General features: G+C 45.6%; 1 protein-coding gene across 1 annotated transcript in view; it reads left to right on the forward strand.

Moving 5' to 3' along the window:
* LOC129855292 (xenotropic and polytropic retrovirus receptor 1 homolog) overlaps positions 1-23,995 on the forward strand; it is a 109,011-nt gene that overhangs the window by 65,245 nt on the left and 19,771 nt on the right. Inside the window, exons 3-9 of the mRNA XM_055922788.1 lie at positions 8,808-8,909; positions 12,609-12,826; positions 14,261-14,410; positions 17,926-18,009; positions 18,833-18,914; positions 19,102-19,289; positions 22,171-22,350. Coding sequence (XP_055778763.1) covers positions 8,808-8,909; positions 12,609-12,826; positions 14,261-14,410; positions 17,926-18,009; positions 18,833-18,914; positions 19,102-19,289; positions 22,171-22,350 — 1,004 coding nt within the window. The remainder of the gene's footprint in view (positions 1-8,807; positions 8,910-12,608; positions 12,827-14,260; positions 14,411-17,925; positions 18,010-18,832; positions 18,915-19,101; positions 19,290-22,170; positions 22,351-23,995) is intronic.

A 23,995-nucleotide genomic window follows, 5' to 3' on the forward strand; every position in this document is an offset into this window, starting at 1 on the left:
CTCCAGGACACCTACACCACCCGATGTCACAGGAAGGCCATAAAGATCATCAAGGACAACAACCACCCAAGCCACTTCACCCCGCTATCATCCAGAAGGCGAGGTCAGTACAGGTGCATCAAAGCAGGGACCGAGAGACTGAAAAACAGCTTCTATCTCAAGGCCATCAGACTGTTAAACAGCCATCACTAACATGGAGTGGCTGCTGCCAACATACTGACTCAACTCCAGCCACTGGAACAATGTATGTAATAAATGTATCATTAGTCACTTTAAACAATGCCACTTCATATAATGTATACATACCCTACATTACTCATCTCATATGTATATGTATATACTGTACTCTATACCATCTACTGCATCTTGCCATCTTGATGTAATGTATCACTAGCCACTTTAAACAATGCCACTTTATATAATGTTTACATACCCTACATTACTCATCTCATATGTATATACTGTACTCTATACCATCCACTGCATCTTGCCTATGCCGTTCTATACCATCACTCATTCATATATTTTTTTGTGTACATATTCTTATTCATTCCTTTACACCTGTGTGTATAAGGTAATTGTTGTGAAATTGTTAGGTTAGATTACAGGCAGTAAGTCTAGTCATGTTGTCTTCAGATATAGAACATTTTGTTCAGGTCCCCTTATTTCTTTCACTTCTGACCTCCATAAAGGTCAACAGGATATCAAGAGCTTTAGAGTGGATGGTATAGATGCAGTAGATGGTATAGAGTACAGTATATACATATCAGAAGTGAAAGAAATAAGGGGACCTGAACATATCGTTGGATATTACTGCATTGTCGGAACTAGAAGCACAAGCATTTCGTTACACTCGCATTAACATCTGCTAACCATGTGTATGTGACAAATAACATTTGATTTGACTTGAGCGGTTGTTCATAAATTGGAGAATTTAGCATTTTTCAAACACCTGAAACAACTTTTCCATGCAATCTATAACCATAATCATTATGGTTAACTCTATGTAACAAACAAAAAATTATCCCAGGGGGAACATGCCCCTGCCCTGTGCCCGCTATGGGCATGACGCCTCTGGGTCATACCAACAGCAGCTTAGCTGGAGCAGGAGCTGTCCATAGTGCTGAACCTCGTCCTACAGTAAAACATACTGTAGAATTCATCACGGCTCTGTAAATGTGGCTGCTAATGGTTTGTGTAGGTTTAGATGCTATCACACACTCGCAAACACTCAGAGTCTACTCACCCATCCCTCCACTACAGAATAATTGTGTTTTTCTTTTCCTGACTGCTCTAAAGCACTTACACTTTTCTCACTTCCCTCCTGTGACTGCCTTGGGCGTCAGTTGAAACATGGCTGTATGCAGGCTGGGAAGCCCCGTGTACTGGGACTATGGTGCATAATATACCCCATCCCCTTCAGGCACTTACAGGAAATGTCCATGAAATGCAGCGTTTGTTAACACATCTTAATCAAACGGAACTGGTACTTTTTAGAAATGCTATATCCAGTATCCACTGAAACAAAGAGAGCTAAGAAACCATGACGATAAACGGGGGGAAAAACGACAACTTACCCAGCCTGTCCTCCATGAGACACTCTGTAAGGACTAGAAGGGTACAAACCTCACAGCTCCATCATGTCACTATATATAGACAAAACAACAAGGAGCTCACCTCAAAAGAAAGAGTAGAACCCTGCTCTGTGCTGACAGAGAGGTGAAATGCGGATGTAAAACCAACACAATCAAACACTATAGGAGTCAGCCAGAACATCCATCTTCACACTGAGCCCACAGGGACAAAACTATTAGTCTCCTAGGAGGAATTACATCATCATCTCACTGCTTGCGCTACACACACACACACACACACACACACCACCGATCCACCTAAGCGCTCCCTCATCCCTGTAATGTCAGGGCCGATACTGCTGCAGGATACCATTTACTGACAGCCGGTGGAGCCAGCTTTGGTGTGACCCAGCTTGTTTGCTCTCTGTGGCTCTGGGTTTTTGTAGTAGAATGCTGTTTGGGGGCAGTCGGCTGCCTGGAGGGGTTACCCTGAGGGCTGTTGGCTGTGCCACAGTACCACTCAGAGGGTAATGAGCTCAGGGGAAGCCCTCCAGAATTGGCCGTCAGAGGGACACTGGGGAGTACGATACCTTTGGAGTATGAGTGGACTGGGCTGTCTCCTCACCAGCCAGTGGTGCAATAACGAGGCCCCATACGGTGAGAGAGAAGGGCTTGGATTCAAACAAATACAGACATCTTTGATAAATGAGAATAAATGCTCTAAAGGCGGTGGCCCGTTCCTGTAGGTTCATGCTCTACAACATCCGCAGAGTACGACCCTGCCTCACACAGGAAGCGGCGCAGGTCCTAATCCAGGCACTTGTCATCTCCCGTCTGGATTACTGCAACTCGCTGTTGGCTGGGCTCCCTGCCTGTGCCATCAAACCCCTACAACTCATCCAGAACGCCGCAGCCCGTCTGGTGTTCAACCTTCCCAAGTTCTCTCACGTCACCCCGCTCCTCCGCTCTCTCCACTGGCTTCCAGTTGAAGCTCGCATCCGCTACAAGACCATGGTGCTTGCCTACGGAGCTGTGAGGGGAACGGCACCTCAGTACCTTCAGGCTCTGATCAGGCCCTACACCCAAACAAGGGCACTGCGTTCATCCACCTCTGGCCTGCTCGCCTCCCTACCACTGAGGAAGTACAGTTCCCGCTCAGCCCAGTCAAAACTGTTCGCTGCTCTGGCACCCCAATGGTGGAACAAACTCCCTCACGACGCCAGGACAGCGGAGTCAATCACCACCTTCCGGAGACACCTGAAACCCCACCTCTTCAAGGAATACCTAGGATAGGATAAAGCAATCCTTCTGCCCCCCCCCCCCCCCTTAAAAGATCTAGATGCACTATTGTAAAGTGGCTGTTCCACTGGATGTCATTAGGTGAATGCACCAATTTGTAAGTCGCTCTGGATAAGAGCGTCTGCTAAATGACTTAAATGTAAATGTAAATGTAAATCATTATTATTTCACACCCGTTTTAGTTTTTTTTTCTATCTGCAATTAAGCTGTCCATTTATATCCGTCCTTTTAGTTGAAAATATATTAGCATGGAGTCATAGACAGCTTGCACTTTGCTCTAACTCCGGGTGCCTAATTATGTTGATTCATGCAGATTTGAGTCTTTGGAAAAGGTTGAGGTGAAGCAAATGAGGCTGGAATGTTGGTTATAGAGACGTTTTTGCATTGGAAGCCTGGTGAATAATGTGTAGCTACAGGGCTGTTTCAGAGCAGAGCTGCCTCTCACTCCTTTGTTCTAACACATCACACACACACACTCACGGTCTCCTGGGGTCCAGCAGGGCTCCTCAGTAGAGCGTCAGCGGGGGGAGAGAGGGGGGCGAGGGGTCACTCCACAGCCCTCTCCCTACCCTTCTGTCTCGGCTTTCATCTCCTCCATTTTTTCTCATAACATCCTCTAGGCTCATTTCATCAAAAGTCCACATGCGTCTTATTTGTCATCTGCCTCCCCCTTTATGTAGACTGGTTCTCAGTGTTCTATGACCCCTTCCTTTGGGATCTTGTTTTTGACCTTGTTTTGCAGCAGTACTGCAGTCCCCTATTCTCACAGGCTTTTTCTCTACACTTGAGTCGTACCCCAGTCTGTGCTGGGAGGAGCGATAGCTTGCCAGCCAGACGACGTAAAATGGCTGAACTCTCCCTTGATTGTTTGATGAGAGGACACAGGTAGCTGTGTCCTCTCATCCTCCTCTCCTCCAGACGGGATGGAAGGGGCAGTCACACACCCCCTGACCTCCTCAACTCAGGCTATCGCAGCCTCTCTCTCTCTCTCTCTCTCTCTCTCTCTCTCTCTCTCTCTCTCTCTCTCTCTCTCTCTCTCTCTCTCTCTCTCTCTCTCTCTCTCTCTCTCTCTCTCTCTCTCTCTCTCTCTCTCTCTCTCTCTCTCTCTCTCTCTCTCTCTCTCTCAAATAAAAATACTTACATAAGTGTTCAGACCCTTTGCTATGAGACTCCAAAATTGAGCTCAGGTGCATCCGGTTTCCATTGATCATCCTTGAGATGTTTCTACAACTTGATTGAATTCCACCAGTGGTCAATACAATTGATTGGACATGATTTGGAAAGGCACACACCTGTCTAAGGTTCCACAGTTGACAGTGCATGTCAGAGCAAAAACCAAGCCATGAGGTTGAAGGAATTGTCTGTAGAGCTCCGAGACAGGATTGTCGAGGCACAGATCTGGGGAAGGGTACCAAAAAATGTCTGCAGCATTGAAGGTCACCAAGAAGACAGTGGCACCCATCATTCTTAAATGGAAGAAGTTTGGAACCACCAGAGCTGGTCGCCCGACCAAACTGAGCACTCGGGGGAGAAGGGCCTTGGTCAGGCAGGTAACCAAGAACCCGATGGTCACTCTGACAGAGCTCCAGAGTTCATCTGTGGAGATGGGAGAACCTTCCAGAAAGCCACCATCTCTGCAGCACTCCACCAATCAGACCTTTATGGTAGCGTGGCCAGACGGAAGCCACTCCTCAGTAAAAGGGACATGACAGCCAGCTTGGAGTTTGCCAAAAGGCACCTAAAGGACTCTCAGACCATGAGAAACAAGAGTCTCTGGTCTGATGAAATCAAGATTTAACTCACTTCTGGAGGAAACCTGTCACCATCCCTACGGTGAATCATGGTGGTAGCAACATCATGCTGTGGGGATGTATTTCAGCGGCAGGGACTGGGAGACTAGTCAGGATCGAAGCAAATTACAGAGAGATCCTTGATGAAAATATGCTCCAGAGCGCACAGGACCTCAGACTGGGGTGAAGGTTCACCTTCCAACAGGACAATGACCCTAAGCACACAGCCAAGACAATGCAGGAGTGGCTTTGGGACAAGTCTCTGAATGTCCTTGAGTGGCCCAGCCAGAGCCCGTACTTGAACTCAATCGAACATCTCTGGAGAAACCTGAAAATAGCTGTGCAGTGATGCTCCCCATCCAACCTGACAGAGCTTGAGAGGATCTGCAGAGAAGAAATGGGAGAAACACCTCAAATACAGGTGGTCCAAGCTTGTAGTGTTATACCCAAGAGGAATGGAGGCTGTAATCGCTGCCAAAGGTGCTTCAGCAAATTACTGAGTAAAGGGTCTAAAAAACGTATGTAAATATGATATTTAAGTTTTTTTATTTTTAATAAATGTGAGAAAAAAATCTAAACCTATTTTTGCTTTGTCATTATGGGGTATTGTGTGTAGATTGATGACGGGAAAAAAACAATTTTAGAATACGGCTGTGATGTAACAAAATGTGGAGAAAGTCAAGGGGTCTGAATGCACTGTATTTTTAAATACACAGATATTTTTCTCATTTTTCCTGTAAAACTGTAAATCGTTGACTTCCTTGCTGGCTCTGAGGAACATTTTCATCGCCTTTTACCGAACACAATCAGTCTCTCCCTGCATTCTCGCTCTCCTTGCAGGTGAATAGAGCAGGGATATCGACAGCCTACAGCCTTGGGCATCTTTTTCTTATTACCGAGAAAATAATTGAATGGCTCTCCATCTAAAGGTTTCAACTTGCATCAAAGGGTCAATTCATATGTTAGGCTAGCTAACATTTCTATTCTAACCCTACTTATGGATGGTGTGATGTATCCCTCGCTGTGACATTTAGATAGAACATCAATGATGCATCAGTACTGGTGTCAACTAGCAAGTCTGGCCAGGCTAACATTGATAAGAGAGTGATCGGGATGAATAATCATTGAAAAACGAATAGGTGTTTTAGTAGCAGAGAGAGGATATAGAGAAGCACATTCTCTCAGTGTGCAGATCCTCTTTGTCGCTGTCTTTCTCAGTCCCAGCAGGCGAGGCCTGCCTCTTACACTGTGACTCTCTACTCTCAGGATCACTGTCAAATATTGCCAGCTGTTATAGACTGATGGGATGTGGTTACTATGAAGCATTAGAACTATAGCCTGTTGATCCTGTGGTGTAGACCTGTGGCTTGGGACAGCGCCCTGTGGCCCTGGTCCTCTTGGCTGCCATTGGGGTGGGGGTGGGAGCGGGGGATGCAGACAGAGGAAGGAATCCCCCGGGCAACTCACAGGGGTGTTGGGTTACTCTGTGTGCTGGATGACTGTGAGATTAAAACAACATAACACAGGAAGAGAGGTTACTGAACAGACTCCTGACCCAGCCTGGTTCAGCCAGAATCCTTAACCAAATTAAAGGAGCTCTTATTTAGAGCTGAGCCAGTGGGAAAGGAAAGATACCTAGTCCGTTGTACAACTGAATGCATCTTCCGCATTTAACCCAAACCCTCTGAATCAGAGAGGTGCAGGGTCTGCCATAATCGACGTCCACGTCTTCGGCGCCCAGGGAACAGTGGGTTAACTGCCTTGCTCAGGGGTAGAACAACAGATGTTTACCTTGTCAGCTCGGGGATTCAATCCAGCAACCTTTCGGTTACTGGCCCAACTGGCTCTAACCACTAGGCTACCTGCCGCCCTGTGCTTGTTCCTAACATTTTAATGATTTTTACACCGTGAATTACTTCCTTTGGAAAACAAGCACTTGTGTACCATCAGAGGAACGACCGAGGCAGGGGAGTGTTGGTGAGCTTTGTGGGCTGAATAGAAACTCGGACAATTGTGGAGGTGACCAGTGCGGGCCGCCTCCCAGACAGTCCTACTAGGTTCACTCACACACGGGTAGTCATTGGATCTTCTCATGACCACCCTGGGTGTTTCAACTCCCACCGCGCGTCCTAGGCTTAGATTATCCCGTGGTATGAGTCTCTTTCCAGGTGATAGGGCCTCCCTGTCTCCCTACCCTAGGCTAAGTTAGCAGAGAAGGCATGGGCTCCACTTTATCAACCCGGGTCACCCCTCTTGGTCTATCTCTGCCCGCCAGAGGTTAGAGGTTGTTATTGATTACTGTAATGTTGGTGTTAGAGCTCGCAAGAAAGGCATTTCACTGTACTTGTGCAAGTGACATTAAACCTTAAAACTGATTGTTGTCTGAGGAGAATTAGCCTGAAGGATGTGGATGATTCCAACAGATACCTGTATTTCTCCAAAATATGCTCACATTCCTCTCGGTCTACAATTACCATATTCATGAACTGTTGCACCAAAAGCTGGTTTCCATAATGGTTTGTGTTCATGAATTATTTCTCATATCTAAAAGCCTATCCAACTGACCATCTCTTAGAAAAAAATATATAAGCTATTGTAACCAAGACTTAAAAAGACCTGATATTGGCACAATATGGAGGGAATGTTGGAACATAAGTAACAAAATTACAGTTAACAAAAATGTACGCTTAATCCAGTGTAAACTAATGTATAGAATTTATTATACAAGACAAAATTCACAAATTCTACAGCACAACGGCAGAGTCATGTTTTAAGTGTAAATCTAACAATGACTCAATAGTCCATGCCTTCAGACAATGTTATAAAGTCCATATGTTATGGGCGAAGGTAGAACGTTGGCTGTCAGAAGTAGTATTACAATGTAAATGTACTTTTAACCCGTCTGTCTGCATATTTCAAGACATGGCATATAAGGGTGCAGTGAGATACTCATCTTGAAAAAACATATAGTTAAAAACTGAAAACCAACCAATCTTCCGTTGTTAACACAATGGAAATGTCAAATGCTTTATTAACTAAATGTTGATAGTGCGCGGGCAACGGAGAGAAACAAAATGGTGCAGTTTGAGGCCATGTGGCGGAGAGTGATGTGGGTCTGGAGATGAGGGTGTGAGTATGTGGGTCTGGAGATGAGGGTGTGAGTATGTGGGTCTGGAGATGAGGGTGTGAGTATGTGGGTCTGGAGATGAGGGTGTGAGTATGTGGGTCTGGAGATGAGGGTGTGAGTATGTGGGTCTGGAGATGAGGGTGTGAGTATGTGGGTCTGGAGATGAGGGTGTGAGTATGTGGGTCTGGAGATGAGGGTGTGAGTATGTGGGTCTGGAGATGAGGGTGTGAGTATGTGGGCGCTGGAGATGAGGGTGTGAGTATGTGGGTCTGGAGATGAGGGTGTGAGTATGTGGGCGTTGGAGATGAGGGTGTGAGTATGTGGGTCTGGAGATGAGGGTGTGAGTATGTGGGTCTGGAGATGAGGGTGTGAGTATGTGGGTCTGGAGATGTGGGTGTGAGTATGTGGGTCTGGAGATGAGGGTGTGAGTATGTGGGTCTGGAGATGAGGGTGTGAGTATGTGGGTCTGGAGATGAGGGTGTGAGTATGTGGGTCTGGAGATGAGGGTGTGAGTATGTGGGCGCTGGAGATGAGGGTGTGAGTATGTGGGTCTGGAGATGAGGGTGTGAGTATGTGGGCGTTGGAGATGAGGGTGTGAGTATGTGGGTCTGGAGATGAGGGTGTGAGTATGTGGGTCTGGAGATGAGGGTGTGAGTATGTGGGTCTGGAGATGTGGGTGTGAGTATGTGGGTCTGGAGATGAGGGTGTGAGTATGTGGGTCTGGAGATGAGGGTGTGAGTATGTGGGTCTGGAGATGAGGGTGTGAGTATGTGGGTCTGGGCAGGTCTGATGTAGTTGATTTGTGCGTATGTTCTGTATTGTTTCTTTTTTATATCTCACCAAAAAAATGGAATTGTTTCTCATTGGTTACATAGTGTGTTTTTGTTGAATATTGTTATGATAAGCAGCTAATGTACCTCTTCTCTGAAAAATGACCTTTCTCTCTCTATATCTGTCTCTCTCTGTCTCGTTCTATCTCTATCTTTGTCTCTCTCTCTCTCTATTTTCCCTCTCCAGTCACAGATGAAGACACTGTCAAGAGATACTACGCCAAGTTTGAGGAGAAGTTTTTCCAGAATTGTGAGAAAGAGCTTTTGAAGATCAACACATTCTATTCAGGTAGGCCTATTTGATGGAGCAGTGCTGCTATGTCAGTTATTCTCTCTGACTAAGTGAGACCATCCTGTTGATTGGCCCTGAGCATCTGCAGTTTTCCCACTCACAGTAGGCTAACTTCTAATGCCGTAACTGTCAGCCTGCAGTGCATTGGGAGTAGTTAGTAATTGCCTTGACGTCTTGCACATGTATACAGTTGTACATTGTGTGTCATGTAGAGTGATGAGCTTTACTTGTGTGCCAACTAAGTGACGTTTTGTCTAATGCGGGGAATTTTAATTTAAGCATGGCTGATCAAATTAGCAAAGTAGGCCTGGTTCATTTCAGGGAGGGAGTATATATGCCTCATGTAACATGAGATGTCATATACAGTACTGCTTATAAACCTGTTCTCTGAGGTATAAGGAAACATTGCTGCCCCTAGAGGCTGTTTGTAGAACTGCATTTAATGGGCTGATGCTGCCTGGCAACATGGACATTCGATATATTCTGAATCATTACTATCAAGCACATACTTTATTGGTAATAATACGAGTTAGATGGGAAGCCAACAAAGTATTCAAAAGGTGCATTCATTAGTGTCCACTTTAATTAGCCTTTTCTTAAAGCCTTTCCTTGTTTTTCTTCTCCGATAAACATCCCCTCCCATCCCCTCCCATTGAAGCTTTGCAGGAAGCTGAAATAAACTCAGACCAGGTTGGACTGCCAAAGAGAACTGGGACTCTGACCAAAATCCTGTTGCTCCTCGCTTTTATTTCCTCTGAAAAACAATGATTTCCCATCACTGTTGCTCAATAAGGGACGGTTCTAAAATTACTTAGGGAGAGGGGGGGGGGTCCAAAATGGGGGAGGAGTAAGTAACTTTTTTCTTTGCTTCGGGGAGGGTTGTGTCGTTTTTTTATTGGGTACAGGGGAGGGTATAGTGTGTTGTTTCCTGGTTTACATTCACCGTTTTGCAGTTTTTCCTGTCTTAGCCAAATTTCCTATTTGTCTCCCCTATCGAAACTGTGCTACACGTAGCCTGCGCTTTTGTCATTCGTACTTCACCGCCAGTTCATTGCCAGTGGTGTAGCCAATGTTACATTCAGTAAGCAAGAGTGATTCTTCTCCTAATTTTTTACAAATTGCTCAACCAAATATTGTTATAAGGACTCGCATTGGGCTAGGCTAGTTTAAGAGAAATAAGGAGAGCGAGAGGCTACTCAGGCCATTTATTCTGTGATGCCAGTGGAGAATTGTGAAAGAAGGGAACAGTGAAGACAGAAAGAGATGTAGGCTAATTTAGAAGTTAGGCAAATTCATATCGCCCTATTAATCCATAATTCATATACTAGCCTCTCCAGATGGAGAGTTGAGCACATGTTTTTACCGTAACAGAGCTGTATATTTGACTTTGAGAAAGAAAATTCACAGTGGAATCGTATTGAGTATCGTTATATTAAGCTGGCATTTGTATCGAAGTCAAAATAATGTTATTGCAACAACATTTAGTTTGTGATCTAAGGTTAGCTATTGACTAGCCCATTGGGATAGCCTAAACAAATGCAGTTAGATAGGCAACCCCATATTTCAGCCATCTATAGGCTAGCCACTTTGCTACATCAGTTAGGCTATGGGAGAATGCTCATTGCTAAAATAGCACACCTGCCTGATAATACATCATGAACCATGTATAGTATTTGGTGAAAGAGACTGCCGTAAAAATACTACTTTTTGCTAAAATGTTTTTGTGCTTATTTCTGGGGGGAACATTAGCACGTGTGTGGGGCTCGCAGACCTCGAAATTGGTCTTAAATGGCATTCCAAGTTGCAATAAAAACATCTTAAAAAGTCTTAAATGTAACTTTCTGATTCATACAGTTATCGCTCTCCTGTAGCAGGCATTAAAAAAAACACAGACCGGACAAGTTGGTACGCAATGGATTATGGTCATTGTAGGTAATTACCACGTTTTTTGGCTAAAGTAGTGATCATCACTATGTAGAATATTGGCCTGTTGTGAACTACAACTCCCTACTACATCACACATTTCGGCCATGATATTATCTATAGAGAAACTCGCAATAAAAAAATATATATGTAATTCAAATGTAGGCCGCCATTGTTAATAAGAATGTGTTCCTAATTGACTTGCCCTGTTAAAATAAAGGTTACAAATAATTGAACCACTGTTGGTCCCAAAATGTTTTTATGAAAGATGTTGAACCAAATGTTCAGCTAATCGCTCAGCACAACCCCATAGTAATTTGCGAACAGTCCCTAAGCATATCCAGCAGACGTCTGAGTAAGTCAAGGCTAGACACCAGGCATTAGTATAATTGAATGCAGTCTAGCTCGATGTAGGCTATAATGAAATCTTTAGGGAAGGTTGTTTTCAGCAGTGTTGGGTCTTATTAGCAGTCATGTTACCCAGCCATTCACGTCACACATGACTCCAGATTGCAGCATCATAATCCTCCTAGCCGGATGTTGGGATGAAACAAGCAATTACTGAATCTTGCTGGATAGACAGCATTATCTCCCTCTTTTCATGTCGTGTTCAATGTGTGAGTTTTACATAAGAGACTCCTCTTCTTCGCAGAGAGCTGTGGCAAGCAGCTTCCCTCTTCTGAAAGGGGTCATCGACCCCCTCAATTTCACTGCTCCATGATGATTTAACTCTATTCCAAGGAGAAAAACCGAAGCACAACACAGTCTCTGTTAAAAGCTGTTACTATATCTAAAATATTTGTATGTATCCTCAAATATAGACTCTAGAGACAATATTTTACCTGTGGCTTTTCCTGGCAAAGTTCAGACATTAAAGCCTCTTTTAGTCTCTTCGACCTGCATACATATCTACCACCTTTGTTTGTAAACACATCTAATCAGGCTTCATTTCTTCCTACTTAGGTAAAGTATGCGAGTCTGGACTTTCTCACGCCTCATGTTATGTCATGACTTGATCCATGCAGAGCAGATAGGAAGCCCTCTGGACAGTGTAGACAGTGACATAATCTACTGTTATTCTGTGAGGGATTACTCTAATTTTAGCAATCAAAAGAACAACTTTTCAGACATTCCTGTGAAATCCAGAGGCTGTGTGTGCAACTGAGGTGGTAAAGTAACCATTGAACCCACTGCACCTAATGTAACACCCCTGTCCTCACTGACCGTGGGCAACATGAGACGGTGCTAGGCCACTACCATCGCTTTGACCAGGTGGTCTAGTTATGAATCAGGATTGAGGAGGTCTATTCCAAAAGCATCTGTCTTCAGCCTTTGCCTATGAATAGGATGTGTGGTGGGCTGCAGAGTGCAGACCGAGGCTGAGGGGACAGTGGAGGATATGTGTCAGAGCTGGGCTCGAGGAGTCCAGTCCAGGAATGTGGTCGTGGGAACGGGACTGGGGTGCAGTGAGGCTGGGTGAGGCCAAGGTGAGGTGGGGAGAATGTGGGCCATGCTCCATATCCACTCAGGTTGCTCCCTGCTGTCTCCCTCAGGAGGCAAATTAACATTGTTCTGACCCTGGTAATCGGCTTGCTGAGGGCTGCATTTACATGTCTAAAGAACTTAATACTCCCCTTCCGCTTCCCCGTAATGGAGAGGAGTGTTTACCTCTAGCTGGACTTCCTGGAGGGCTGTTGAGAGTTCTATCTTGGGCACACTGCAGCCATGACACTGTTGCTCACTCAGTTGTTTTCCATATTTTTCCTCCTGCAGAGAAACTTGCTGAAGCACAGAGGCGTTTCGCCACCCTGCAGAATGAGCTGCAATCGTCTCTGGATGCGCAGCGTGAGAGCAACGCACCAGGCCTCCGCAAACGCAAGACGGTGTTCCACCTGTCCCAGGAGGAACGCTGCAAACACCGCAACATCAAGGACCTGCAGCTGGCCTTCTCCGAGTTCTACCTCAGCCTCATCCTGCTGCAGAACTACCAAGTTAGTACCATTAACCCTAAACCCTACACACTACCCCCAGATACTACCTCAGCCTCATCCTGCTGCAGAACTACCAAGTTAGTACCATTAACCCTAAACCCTACACACTACCCCCAGATACTACCTCAGCCTCATCCTGCTGCAGAACTACCAAGTTAGTACCATTAACCCTAAACCCTACACACTACCCCCAGATACTACCTCAGCCTCATCCTGCTGCAGAACTACCAAGTTAGTACCATTAACCCTAAACCCTACACACTACCCCCAGATACTACCTCAGCCTCATCCTGCTGCAGAACTACCAAGTTAGTACCATTAACCCTAAACCCTACACACTACCCCCAGATACTACCTCAGCCTCATCCTGCTGCAGAACTACCAAGTTAGTACCATTAACCCTAAACCCTACACACTACCCCCAGATACTACCTCCGCCTCATCCTGCTGCAGAACTACCAAGTAAGTACCATTAACCCTAAACCCTACACACTACCCCCAGATACTACCTCAGCCTCATCCTGCTGCAGAACTACCAAGTTAGTACCATTAACCCTAAACCCTACACACTACCCCCAGATACTACCTCAGCCTCATCCTGCTGCAGAACTACCAAGTAAGTACCCTTAAACGTAAACCCAACACACTACCCCCAGATACTACCTCCGCCTCATCCTGCTGCAGAACTACCAAGTAAGTACCCTTAAACGTAAACCCTACACACTACCCCTAGATCAGCGGTAGACGACTAGATTCAGCCGCGGGTTGATTTTTGTTGGAGCTTCCGGGGATTGTAATAACTATAATACTTTGTACACTGCAAATTGACCACAACTAAGTCCAAAAAGAGATTGTATTTAAAAATAACAATAATTTCATACCTTGATTACATAGAGACAAGATCACATAATATATGTCTCTTTTTTAATAGTAGAAATACTTGGGAACAGATTACATACATAAATAAATATCTTAATTACTGTTGATGGAAAGTATTTTGGACCAAAAACTAAAATTCTCAAAAAACTTTGGGGGGTTCCAAAAAAATGGCAAACACCTGCCATAGATACTACCCCAGCCTCATCCTGCTGCAGAACTACCAAGTTAGTACCCTTAACTCTAAACCTTGCACACTACCCCTTGATACTAGCTCCGCCTCATCCTGCTGCATAACTACCAAGTGAGACCCAAGTGTCTCCACACCCTCTCATCTTTCTGTTTGATGCTGCTATAAGCATAACATGTCTTTCTACAGCTCACTCTCTCTCTATCCATCTCTATCCATCTCTCTTTATTGGTGTCAATTTCATTCTCTGTTTCTCTCTTTATCTCAGCAGAATAACCGTTCAGTCATTGTCTCCTGTTGATGTTTCTCTGCAGCTCTTGCTCAATTCAATTCCCTAACCCTAACCCCAGGATTGGTCTTTCTCCCAGAATCTGAACTTCACAGGTTTCCGTAAAATCCTGAAGAAGCATGATAAGATCCTGGAGACCCCCCGCGGGGCTGACTGGCGTGTGGCCCATGTGGAGGTGGCCCCTTTCTACACCTGTAAGAAGATCACCCAGCTCATCTCTGAGACAGAGGTACGTATGGAACCGAAGCCCATGGCTGTGGAGGTCTAGGCATTGTTGAGGTTAACTATTTTCCAACAATGTTTACTCTGTCAGCTATTTTAGCTAGGTACAATCATGAAATTATGAATGGCCAAATTTCGCATTCTAGCGTAGTCTGATCCTGGTCTTTGACTCTCATTGAATATGTTGTATTGCATTCTAACCGTTTCATGACGGTTAGAATGCAACCAACCATGCTATTTAAAAAAAAAAAGAAAATTGCGTTGTTCATCACTTGTTTGTACATAATGTTGCTGCTACCGTCTCTTATGACCGAAAAGAGCTTCTGGACATCAGAACTGCAATTACGCACCTCAGATTAGACGAAGAGTTGGTCTTCAATGAGTCGGACAGGAGGGATATACTACAGACACCTGACCAGGCCCAGATCCTCGTCATTCCCCGAAGAAGGAAACTGAGATTTCGCGGAAAAAGGTCAGGGTGCCTTGTGAGGATCAGGAAACGAGTGGCTAATCTGCCTTTGCCTTCCATCCTGCTAGCTAATGTTCAATCGCTGGAAAATAAATGTGACAAACTGAAAGCACGTATATCCTACCAACTGGACATTAAAAACAGTAATATCTTATGTTTCACTGAGTCATGGCTGAGCGACAACATTAAGAACATACAGTTGGCAGGTTATACACTTTATCGGCAGGATAGAAAAGCAGCCACGGGTAAGACACGGGACAGGGGCCTATGTTTATATACGTAAACAACAGCTGGTGCACGATATCTAAGGAAGTCTCAAGGTTTTTCTCACCTGAGGTAGAGAATTTCATGATAAGCTGTAGACCTGTAACGGCTGTCGTAATCCTCCTCGTCTGAGGAGGATGAGTTAGAAGGATCGGAGGACCAATGCGCAGCGTGGTACGTATCCATATTTATTTTAATACTTTTCAAGAATGAACAAAACAATAAACTGACGGAAACCAACGAAGCTACAGTCCCGAACTAGTGAACACAGGAAAAAAACAGGAACACACGAACAGGAACAATCACCCACAAAACACACTACAAAACAGGCTACCTAAATACGGTTCCCAATCAGACAATGACTAACACCTGCCTCTGATTGAGAACCATATCAGACCAAACAAGAAACCCCGCATAGAAACAGAAAACATAGATTACCCACCCAACTCACGCCCTGACCACACTAAAACAAAGAAAATACAAAAGAACTATGGTCAGAACGTGACAAGACCACACAATATACCTAGAGAGTTTTCATCTGTATTTTTCGTAGCTGTCTACAGACCAATGCTGATTCTAAAACCGCACTCAATGAGCTGTATACCACCATAAGCAAACAGGAAAACGCTCATCCAGAGGCAGCGCTACTAGAGGCCAGGGACTTTACTGCAGGGAAACTTAAAATCAGTTTTATCTAATTTCTATCCGCACATCAAATGTGCAACCAGAGGGGGAAAAATTCTAGAATACCTTTACTCCACACACAGAGACGCGTACAAAGCTCTCCCCCGCACTCCATTTGGCAAACCTGACCATAATTCTATCCTGATTCCTGCTTACAAGCAAATATTTAAGCAGGAAGCACCAGTGACTCGGGCCAATAAAAAACTGGTCAGATGAAGCAGATGCTAAATTACAGGACTGTTTTGCTAGTACAGACTGGAAATGTTCCGGGTTCTTCCAATGGCATTGAGGAGTACACCACATCAGTCACTGGCTTTATCAGTAAGTGCATCGAGGACGTCGTCGCCACAGTGACTGTACGTACATACCCCAACCAGAAACCATCGATTACAGGCAACATTCACACTGAGAGCTTGTCGGATGTGGCAGGGCTTGCAAACTATTACAGACTACAAAGGGAAGCACAGCTGAGAGCTGCCCAGTGACACGAGCCTACCAGACGAGCTCAATAACTTCTATGCTCGCTTCGAGGCAAGTAACACTGAAACGTGCATGAGAGCATCAGCTGTTCCGGACGACTGTGTGATCACGCTCTCCGCAGCCGATGTGAGTAAGACCTTTAAACAGGTCAACATTCACAATGCCGCAAGGCCAGACGGATTACCAGGACATATACTCCGAGCATGCACTGACCAACTGGCAAGTGTCTTCACTGACATTTTCAACCTCTCACTGTCTGAGTCTGTAATGCCAACATGTTTTAAGCAGACCACCATAGTCCCTGTGCCCAAGAACACTAAGATAACCTGCCTAAATGACTACCAACCCGTCTGTAGGCATGAAATGCTTTGAAAGGCTGGTCATGGCTTACATAAACACCATTATCCCAGTAACCTTAGGCCCACTCCAATTTGCATACTGCACCAACAGATCCACAGATGATGCAATCTCTATTACTCCACACTGCCCTTTCACACCTGGACAAAAGGAACACCTATGTGAGAATGTTATTCATTGACTACAGCTCAGCGTTCAACACCATAGTGCTCTCAAAGCTCATCACTAAGCTAAGGACCCTGGGACTAAACACCTCCCTCTGCAACTGGATCCTGGACTTCCTGATGGGCCGCCCCCAGGTGGTAAGGGTAGGTAACAACACATCTGCCACGCTGATCCTCAACACGGGGGCCCCTCAGGGGTGCGTCCTCAGTCCCCTCCTGTACTCCCTGTTCACTCATGACTGCACGGCCAAGCACGACTCCAACACCATCATTAAGTTTGCTGATGACGCAACAGTGGTAGGCCTGATCACCGACAACAATGAGACAGCCTATAGGGAGGAGGTCAGAGACCTGAATGTTTGGTGCAAGGACAACAAACTCTCCCTCAACGTGATCAAGACAAATTAGATGATTGTGGACTACAGGAAAAGGAGGACCGAGCACGCCCCCATTCTCATCGATGGGGCTGTAGTGGAGCAGTTTGAGAGCTTCAAGTTCCTTGGTGTACACATCACCAACAAACTAACATGGTTCAAGCACATCAAGACAGTCGTGAAGAGGGCATAACAAAACTTAATCCCCCTCAGGAGACTGACAAGATTTGGCATGTGTCCTCAGATCCTCAACGGTTTTACAGCTGCACCATCGAGAGCATCCTGACGGGTTGCATCACTGCCTGGTATGGCAACTGCTCGGCCTCCGACCTCAAGGCACTACAGAGGGTAGTGCGTATGGCCCAGTTCATCACCGGGACCAAGCTTCCTACCATCCAGGACCTCTATACCAGGCGGTGTCAGCGGAAGGCCCTAGAAATTGTCAAAACCTCCAGCCACCCTAGTCATAGACTGTTCTCTCTGCTACCACACGGCAAGCGGTACTGGAGGGCCAAGTCTAGGTCCAAGAGGCTTCTACCCCCAAGCCATAAGACTCCTGAACAGCTAATCAAATGGCTTCCCAGACTATTTGCATTGCCCCCCCCCTCTTACATTTCACTGTAAGGTCTAATACACCTATTGTATTCGGTGCATGACAAATAAAATTTGATTTGATTTTGATTTGAGTAATAGACCTCCCTTTGACATGTTTTTGTTGTGTGTTTGTCAGACTCTGGTGACCACAGAGCTGGAGGGAGGGGACCGTCAGAAAGCCATGAAGAGGCTGAGAGTTCCTCCACTGGGGGCAGCACAGGTGAGAGAGTGACTGCACCATAGATTTATTAGAATGGGAAAGGGGGATAACAAGTCAGTATAGAGTGTATTTTAGTTAGTGGACCATTAACCAATCACTTTTAGATCTTTCCCGCCATAATTCCAGCTCGTGTCAGCTTCTCATCAACATTAACGTTGTATGACAGTTCGACACACTTCCCACTCTTCATCTCTTTCCTGCTGTGTGTGTATATATATGTGAACGTGTGTGTGTGTGTGTGTGTGTGTGTGTGTGTGTGTGTGTGTGTGTGTGTGTGTGTGTGTGTGTGTGTGTGTGTGTGTGTGTGTGTGTGTGTGTGTGTGTGTGTATGTGAAACACACACTCTATTTATCCCCACTGTATTGATCCTGTAAGAGGCTCTCCAAACTAGGCCGGACAAATGACTTTTTCCACAGGGGATGAGAAAATGCATCCCCATCACATATCCCTCAGATTTATAGCTGTATTAATATCAATGTCATGCCCAGCCTGAATTGTACTAGATCAAAATGGCTTGTACAGATTCCCCGTGGGCACCTTTATATGACTTGTATTTTTAGCACACACCAAAGTACTTGATGATAACACACTTTAATATACTCTTTCTATACCGTGCGTTGAATTGACTGCAGCACAACCAGAAAAAGGTTTCTGCTTCCCTGGATAAGTGTGTCTATCTGTCAAGCTAAATGAATTAGTAAATGCCTAGTGCAGTTCTCCAGCTGTGTGCCTGACATTGCAGTGGAGCCTAGAAGACTAGCAGTCACGCAGGTGTAGTAACTGGTAATTGCTCATCTCTGTCATTCTCTGCTCCTTCCTGCAGCCTGCTCTAGCCTGGACAACCTTCCGCGTTGGCCTCTACTGTGGGGTCTTCATAGTCCTCGCTATCTCCTTCCTCCTCACTGGTACGTTCACACACAACCATGCTATTAAGGCCTTTTTACTGGGGGTTAGCTAACAGATACAGAGGAAATTAGGCTTACAATTTAGACTTGGCATTAGGGGGAACTCAAGTTAGTTTTGCATACTGTATTGTAGCTTCAGATATTTGAAGGAGAATGACATGATCGAATTGCTATTATTCTTTTTCAGGTGCTGTACTCATCCGGTATGAGAACGTGTGGCCTCTGGTGCGTATCTACCGCGGTGGCTTCCTGCTGATTGAATTCCTCTTCCTGTTGGGCATCAACACCTACGGCTGGCGCCAGGCGGGGGTCAACCACGTGCTCATCTTCGAGTTGAACCCTCGCAGCAACCTCTCCCACCAGCACCTGTTTGAGGTAAGGGAGAACCAGGGGATGCACAAGGACAATGAGAAAGAATCCAGTCAGACAGTAGTGAAAATAATGGAGAGAAGAAATCATCTTGTGTGACCACCAGAGCGAGAATGCGCTGAATAATGCAAATAAATAACGGTCAAATCAAATCAAATAAAAAAAAATTTGTCACATACACATGGTTAGCAGATGTTAATGCAAGTGTAGCGAATTGTTTGTGCTTCTAGTTCCGACAATGCAGTAATAACCAACGAGTAATCTAACCTAACAATTCCACAACTACTACCTTATACACACAAGTGTAAAGGGATAAAGAATATGTACATAAAGATATATGAATGAGTGATGGTACAGAACGGCATAGGCAAGATGCAGTAGATGGTATAGAGAACAGTATATACATATGAGATGAGTAATGTAGGGTATATAAACATAAAGTGGCATAGTTTAAAGTGGCTAGTGATACATGTATTACATAAAGATGGCAAGATGCAGTAGATGATATAGAGTACAGTATATACATATACATATGAGATGAGTTATGTAGGGTATAAAAATATTATATTAAGTGGCATTGTTTAAAGTGGCTAGTGATACATTTTTACATACATTTCCATCAATTCCCATTATTAAAGTGGCTGGAGTTGAGTCAGTATGTTGGCAGCAGCCACTAAATGTTAGTGGTGGCTGTTTAACAGTCTGATGGCCTTGAGATAGAAGCTGTTTTTCAGTTTCTCGGTCCCTGCTTTGATGCACCTGTACTGACCTCACCTTCTGGATGATAGCGGGGTGAACAGGCAGTGGCTCGGGTGGTTGTTGTCCTTGATGATCTTTATGGCCTTCCTGTGACATCGGGTGTTGTAGGTGTCCTGGAGGGCAGGTAGTTTGCCCCCGGTGATGCGTTGTGCAGACCTCACTACCCTCTGGAGAGCCTTACGGTTATGGGCGGAGCAGTTGCCGTACCAGGCGGTGATACAGCCCGACAGGATGCTCTCGATTGTGCATCTGTAGAAGTTTGTGAGTGTTTTTGGTGACAAGCCAAATTTCTTCAGCCTCCTGAGGTTGAAGAGGCGCTGCTGCGCCTTCTTCACAACGCCGTCTGTGTGGGTGGACCAATTCAGTTTGTCCGTGATGGGTACGCCGAGGAACTTAAAACTTACTACCCTCTCCACTACTGTTCTGTCGATGTGGATAGGGGAGTGCTCCCTCTGCTGTTTCCTGAAGTCCACAATCATCTCCTTTGTTTTGTTGACGTTGAGTGTGAGGTTATTTTCCTGACACCACACTCCGAGGGCCCTCACCTCCTCCCTGTAGGCCGTCTCGTCGTTGTTGGTAATCAAGCCTACCACTGTAGTGTCGTTCGCAAACTTGATGATTGAGTTGGAGGCGTGCATGGCCACGCAGTCGTGGGTGAACAGGGAGTACAGGAGAGGGCTGAGAACGCACCCTTGTGGGGCCCCAGTGTTGAGGATCAGAGGGGTGGAGATGTTGTTACCTACCCTCACCACCTGGGGGCGGCCCGTCAGGATGTCCAGTACCCAGTTGCACAGGGCGGGGTCGACACCCAGGGTCTCGAGCTTGATGGCGAGTTTGGAGGGTACTATGGTGTTAAATGCTGAGCTGTAGTCGATGAACAGCATTCTCACATAGGTATTCCTCTTGTCCAGATGGGTTAGGGCTGTGTGCAGTGTGGTGGCGATTGCGTCGTCTGTGGACCTATTGGGTCGGTAAGCAAATTGGAGTGGGTCTAGGGTGTCAGGTAGGGTGGAGGTGATAGGGTCCTTGACTAGTCTCTCAAAGCACTTCATGATGACGGAAGTGAGTGCTACGGGGCGGTAGTCGTTTAGCTCAGTTACCTTAGCTTTCTTGGGAACAGGAACAATGGTGGCCCTCTTGAAGCATGTGGGAACAGCAGACTGTGATAAGGATTGATTGAATATGTCCGTAAACACACCAGCCAGCTGGTCTGCGCATGCTCTGAGGACACGGCTGGTAATGCCGTCTGGGCCTGCAGCCTTGCGAGGGTTAACACTTTTAAATGTTTTACTCACCTCGGCTGCAGTGAAGGAGAGCCCGCAGGTTTTGGTAGCGGGCCGTGTCAGAGGCAATGTATTGTCCTCAAAGCGAGCAAAAAAGTTATTTAGTCTGTCTGGGAGCAAGACATCCTGGTCCGCGACGGTGCTGGCTTTCTTTTTGTAATGCGTGATTGACTGTAGACCCTGCCACATACCTCTTGTGTCTGAGCTGTTGAATTGCGACTCTACTTTGGCTCTATACTGGCAATAGCTACACTGTTTGTTTCCGGTCACCTTGCCCTGGTTAAAAGTAGTGGTTCGTATTTCAGTTTCGCGCGAATGCTGCCATCAATCCAACGTTTCTGGTTTGGGAATGTTTTAATCGTTGCTGTGGGTATAACGTCTCCGATGCACTTTCTAATGAACTCGCTCACCGAATCAGCGTATTCGTCAATGTTGTTGGACCCAATGCGGAACATATCCCAATCCACGTGATCGAAGCAGTCTTGAAGCGTGCAATCAGATTGGTCAGACCAGCGTTGAACAGACCTGAGCGCTGGAGCTTCTTGTTTTAGTTTCTGTTTGTAGGCTGGAAGCAACAAAATGGAGTCGTGGTCAGCTTTTCCGAAAGGAGGGCAGGGGAGGGCCTTATATGTGTCGCGGAAGTTAGAATATCAATGATCCAGGGTTTTACCAGCCCTGGTAGCACAATCGATATGCTGATAGATACTATCAATACTATCAATACTAATCTGAAGACATACACTAGGGTTTTTTTCTGATCATATTTCCAAGGACAATGTGTATACTGCTTTATAAAGGAAATTTACAGAAAATGTGATAGTTTAAGGCCTTTGTGTCTTCTGTAGATTGCTGGTTTCCTGGGCGTGCTGTGGTGTATGAGCATCCTGTCCTGTCTGTACTCTGAGTACACCATGCTGCCCATGCAGGTGAACCCTCTCATCCTCTACGGCTTCATGCTCCTCTTCCTCATCAACCCCTTCAAGACTGGCTACTACAAGTCCCGCTTCTGGCTGCTCAAACTGCTGGTGAGCTCCTTCTCCACTGGTACTACTGCATTATAATGATGATATTACATCAGTACAATGAAACCTGACTCAACTGGTGTTTGTGTGTGTACAACAATGTATTTGATACCTATCTCACATTCTATATTGTGTTCCATGTATTCGGCTTATCTTTTCTTTGTCTGATGTTTACTGGCTTGGGTGATGGGGGGTAGGAGGATTCAGTGTGTGTGCGAGACAGAGGCCAGTGGGGTGAGGGATAATAGGATACAGGCGTGTCCCTGGGGATGTGGCGACTGTGACTGTGCAATCATTACAGGGATGGATCCATCAGTATGCTGCTCCTCCAATCTTCCCCATCTCCCAAGCATCCCCATCCCTCTCCAGCTCTGATTGGGCCCCACTTGGGCCTGTGCACCATTCTAGAGATGCACACGCCCACACTGAACACAGGCGCTAACCAAAATCAAGGAACAAATCAAGACAGATTGTCTGGTGTGTTAGTTTACGCAATGAATACATTTAAAATAATTTTTATCCTCTGGATGTCTTTGTATGATTGGGATGTTGTGGAGTTCAATAAGGACATAGATTGACAGGTAGAAATCCTTAATTAGTATACATACAGTGTATTCGGAAAGTATTGCTACCCCTTGACTTTTTCCACATTTTGTTACGTTACAGCCTTTTATCAAATGGATGAAATCGTTTTTTTGCCTCATCAATCTACACACAATACCCATAATGACAAAGCAAAACCAGGTTTGTAGACATTTTTACAAATGTATAAAAAATAATACACTGAAATATTCAGACACTTTACTCAGTACTTTGTTTAAGCACCTTTATGACGCTACAAGCTTGGCACACCTGTATTTGGGGAGTTTCTTCCATTCTTCTCTGCTGATCCTCTCAAGCTTTCAGGTTGGATGGGGAGCATCGCTGCACAGCTATTTTCAGGTCTCTCCAATGATGTTCGATCGGGTTCAAGTCCGGGCTCTGGCTGGGCCACTCAAGGACATTCAGAGACTTGTCCCAAAGCCACTCTTGCTTTGTCATGGCTGTGTGCTAGGGTTGTTGTCCTGTTGGAAGGTGAACCTTCACCCCAGGCTGAGGTCCTGGCACTCTGGAGCAGGTTTTCCTCAAGGATCTCTGTACTTTCTCTGTTCATCTTTGCCTCGATCCTGACTAGTCTCGCAGTCCCTGCCTCTGAAAAACATCCACACAGCATGCTGCTGCCACCACCATGCTGCACCATAGGGATGGTGCCAGGTTTCCTCCAGACGTGACGCTTGGCATTCAAGCCAAAGAGTTCAATCTTGGTTTCATCAGACCAGAAAATCATGTTTCTCATGGTCTGAGAGTCCTTTAGGTGCCTTTTGGCAAACTCCAAGCAGGCTGTCATGTGCCTTTTTACTGAGAAGTGGCACTGGCCACTCTAAAGGCCTGATTTTTGGAGTGCTGCAGAGATTGTTGTCCTTCTGGAAGGTTCTCCCATCTCCACAGATAAACTCTGGAGCTCTGTCAGAGTGACTATCGGGTTTTTGGTCTCCTCCCTGACCAAGGCCCTTCTGCCCCGATTGCTCAGTTTGGCCAGGCGGCCAGCTCTAGGAAGAGTCTTGGTGGTTCCAAACATCTTCCATTTAAGAATGATGGAGGCCACTGT

The sequence above is a fragment of the Salvelinus fontinalis genome, chromosome 5, assembly GCF_029448725.1.
Source record: "Salvelinus fontinalis isolate EN_2023a chromosome 5, ASM2944872v1, whole genome shotgun sequence".
Taxonomy (NCBI): domain Eukaryota; kingdom Metazoa; phylum Chordata; class Actinopteri; order Salmoniformes; family Salmonidae; genus Salvelinus; species Salvelinus fontinalis.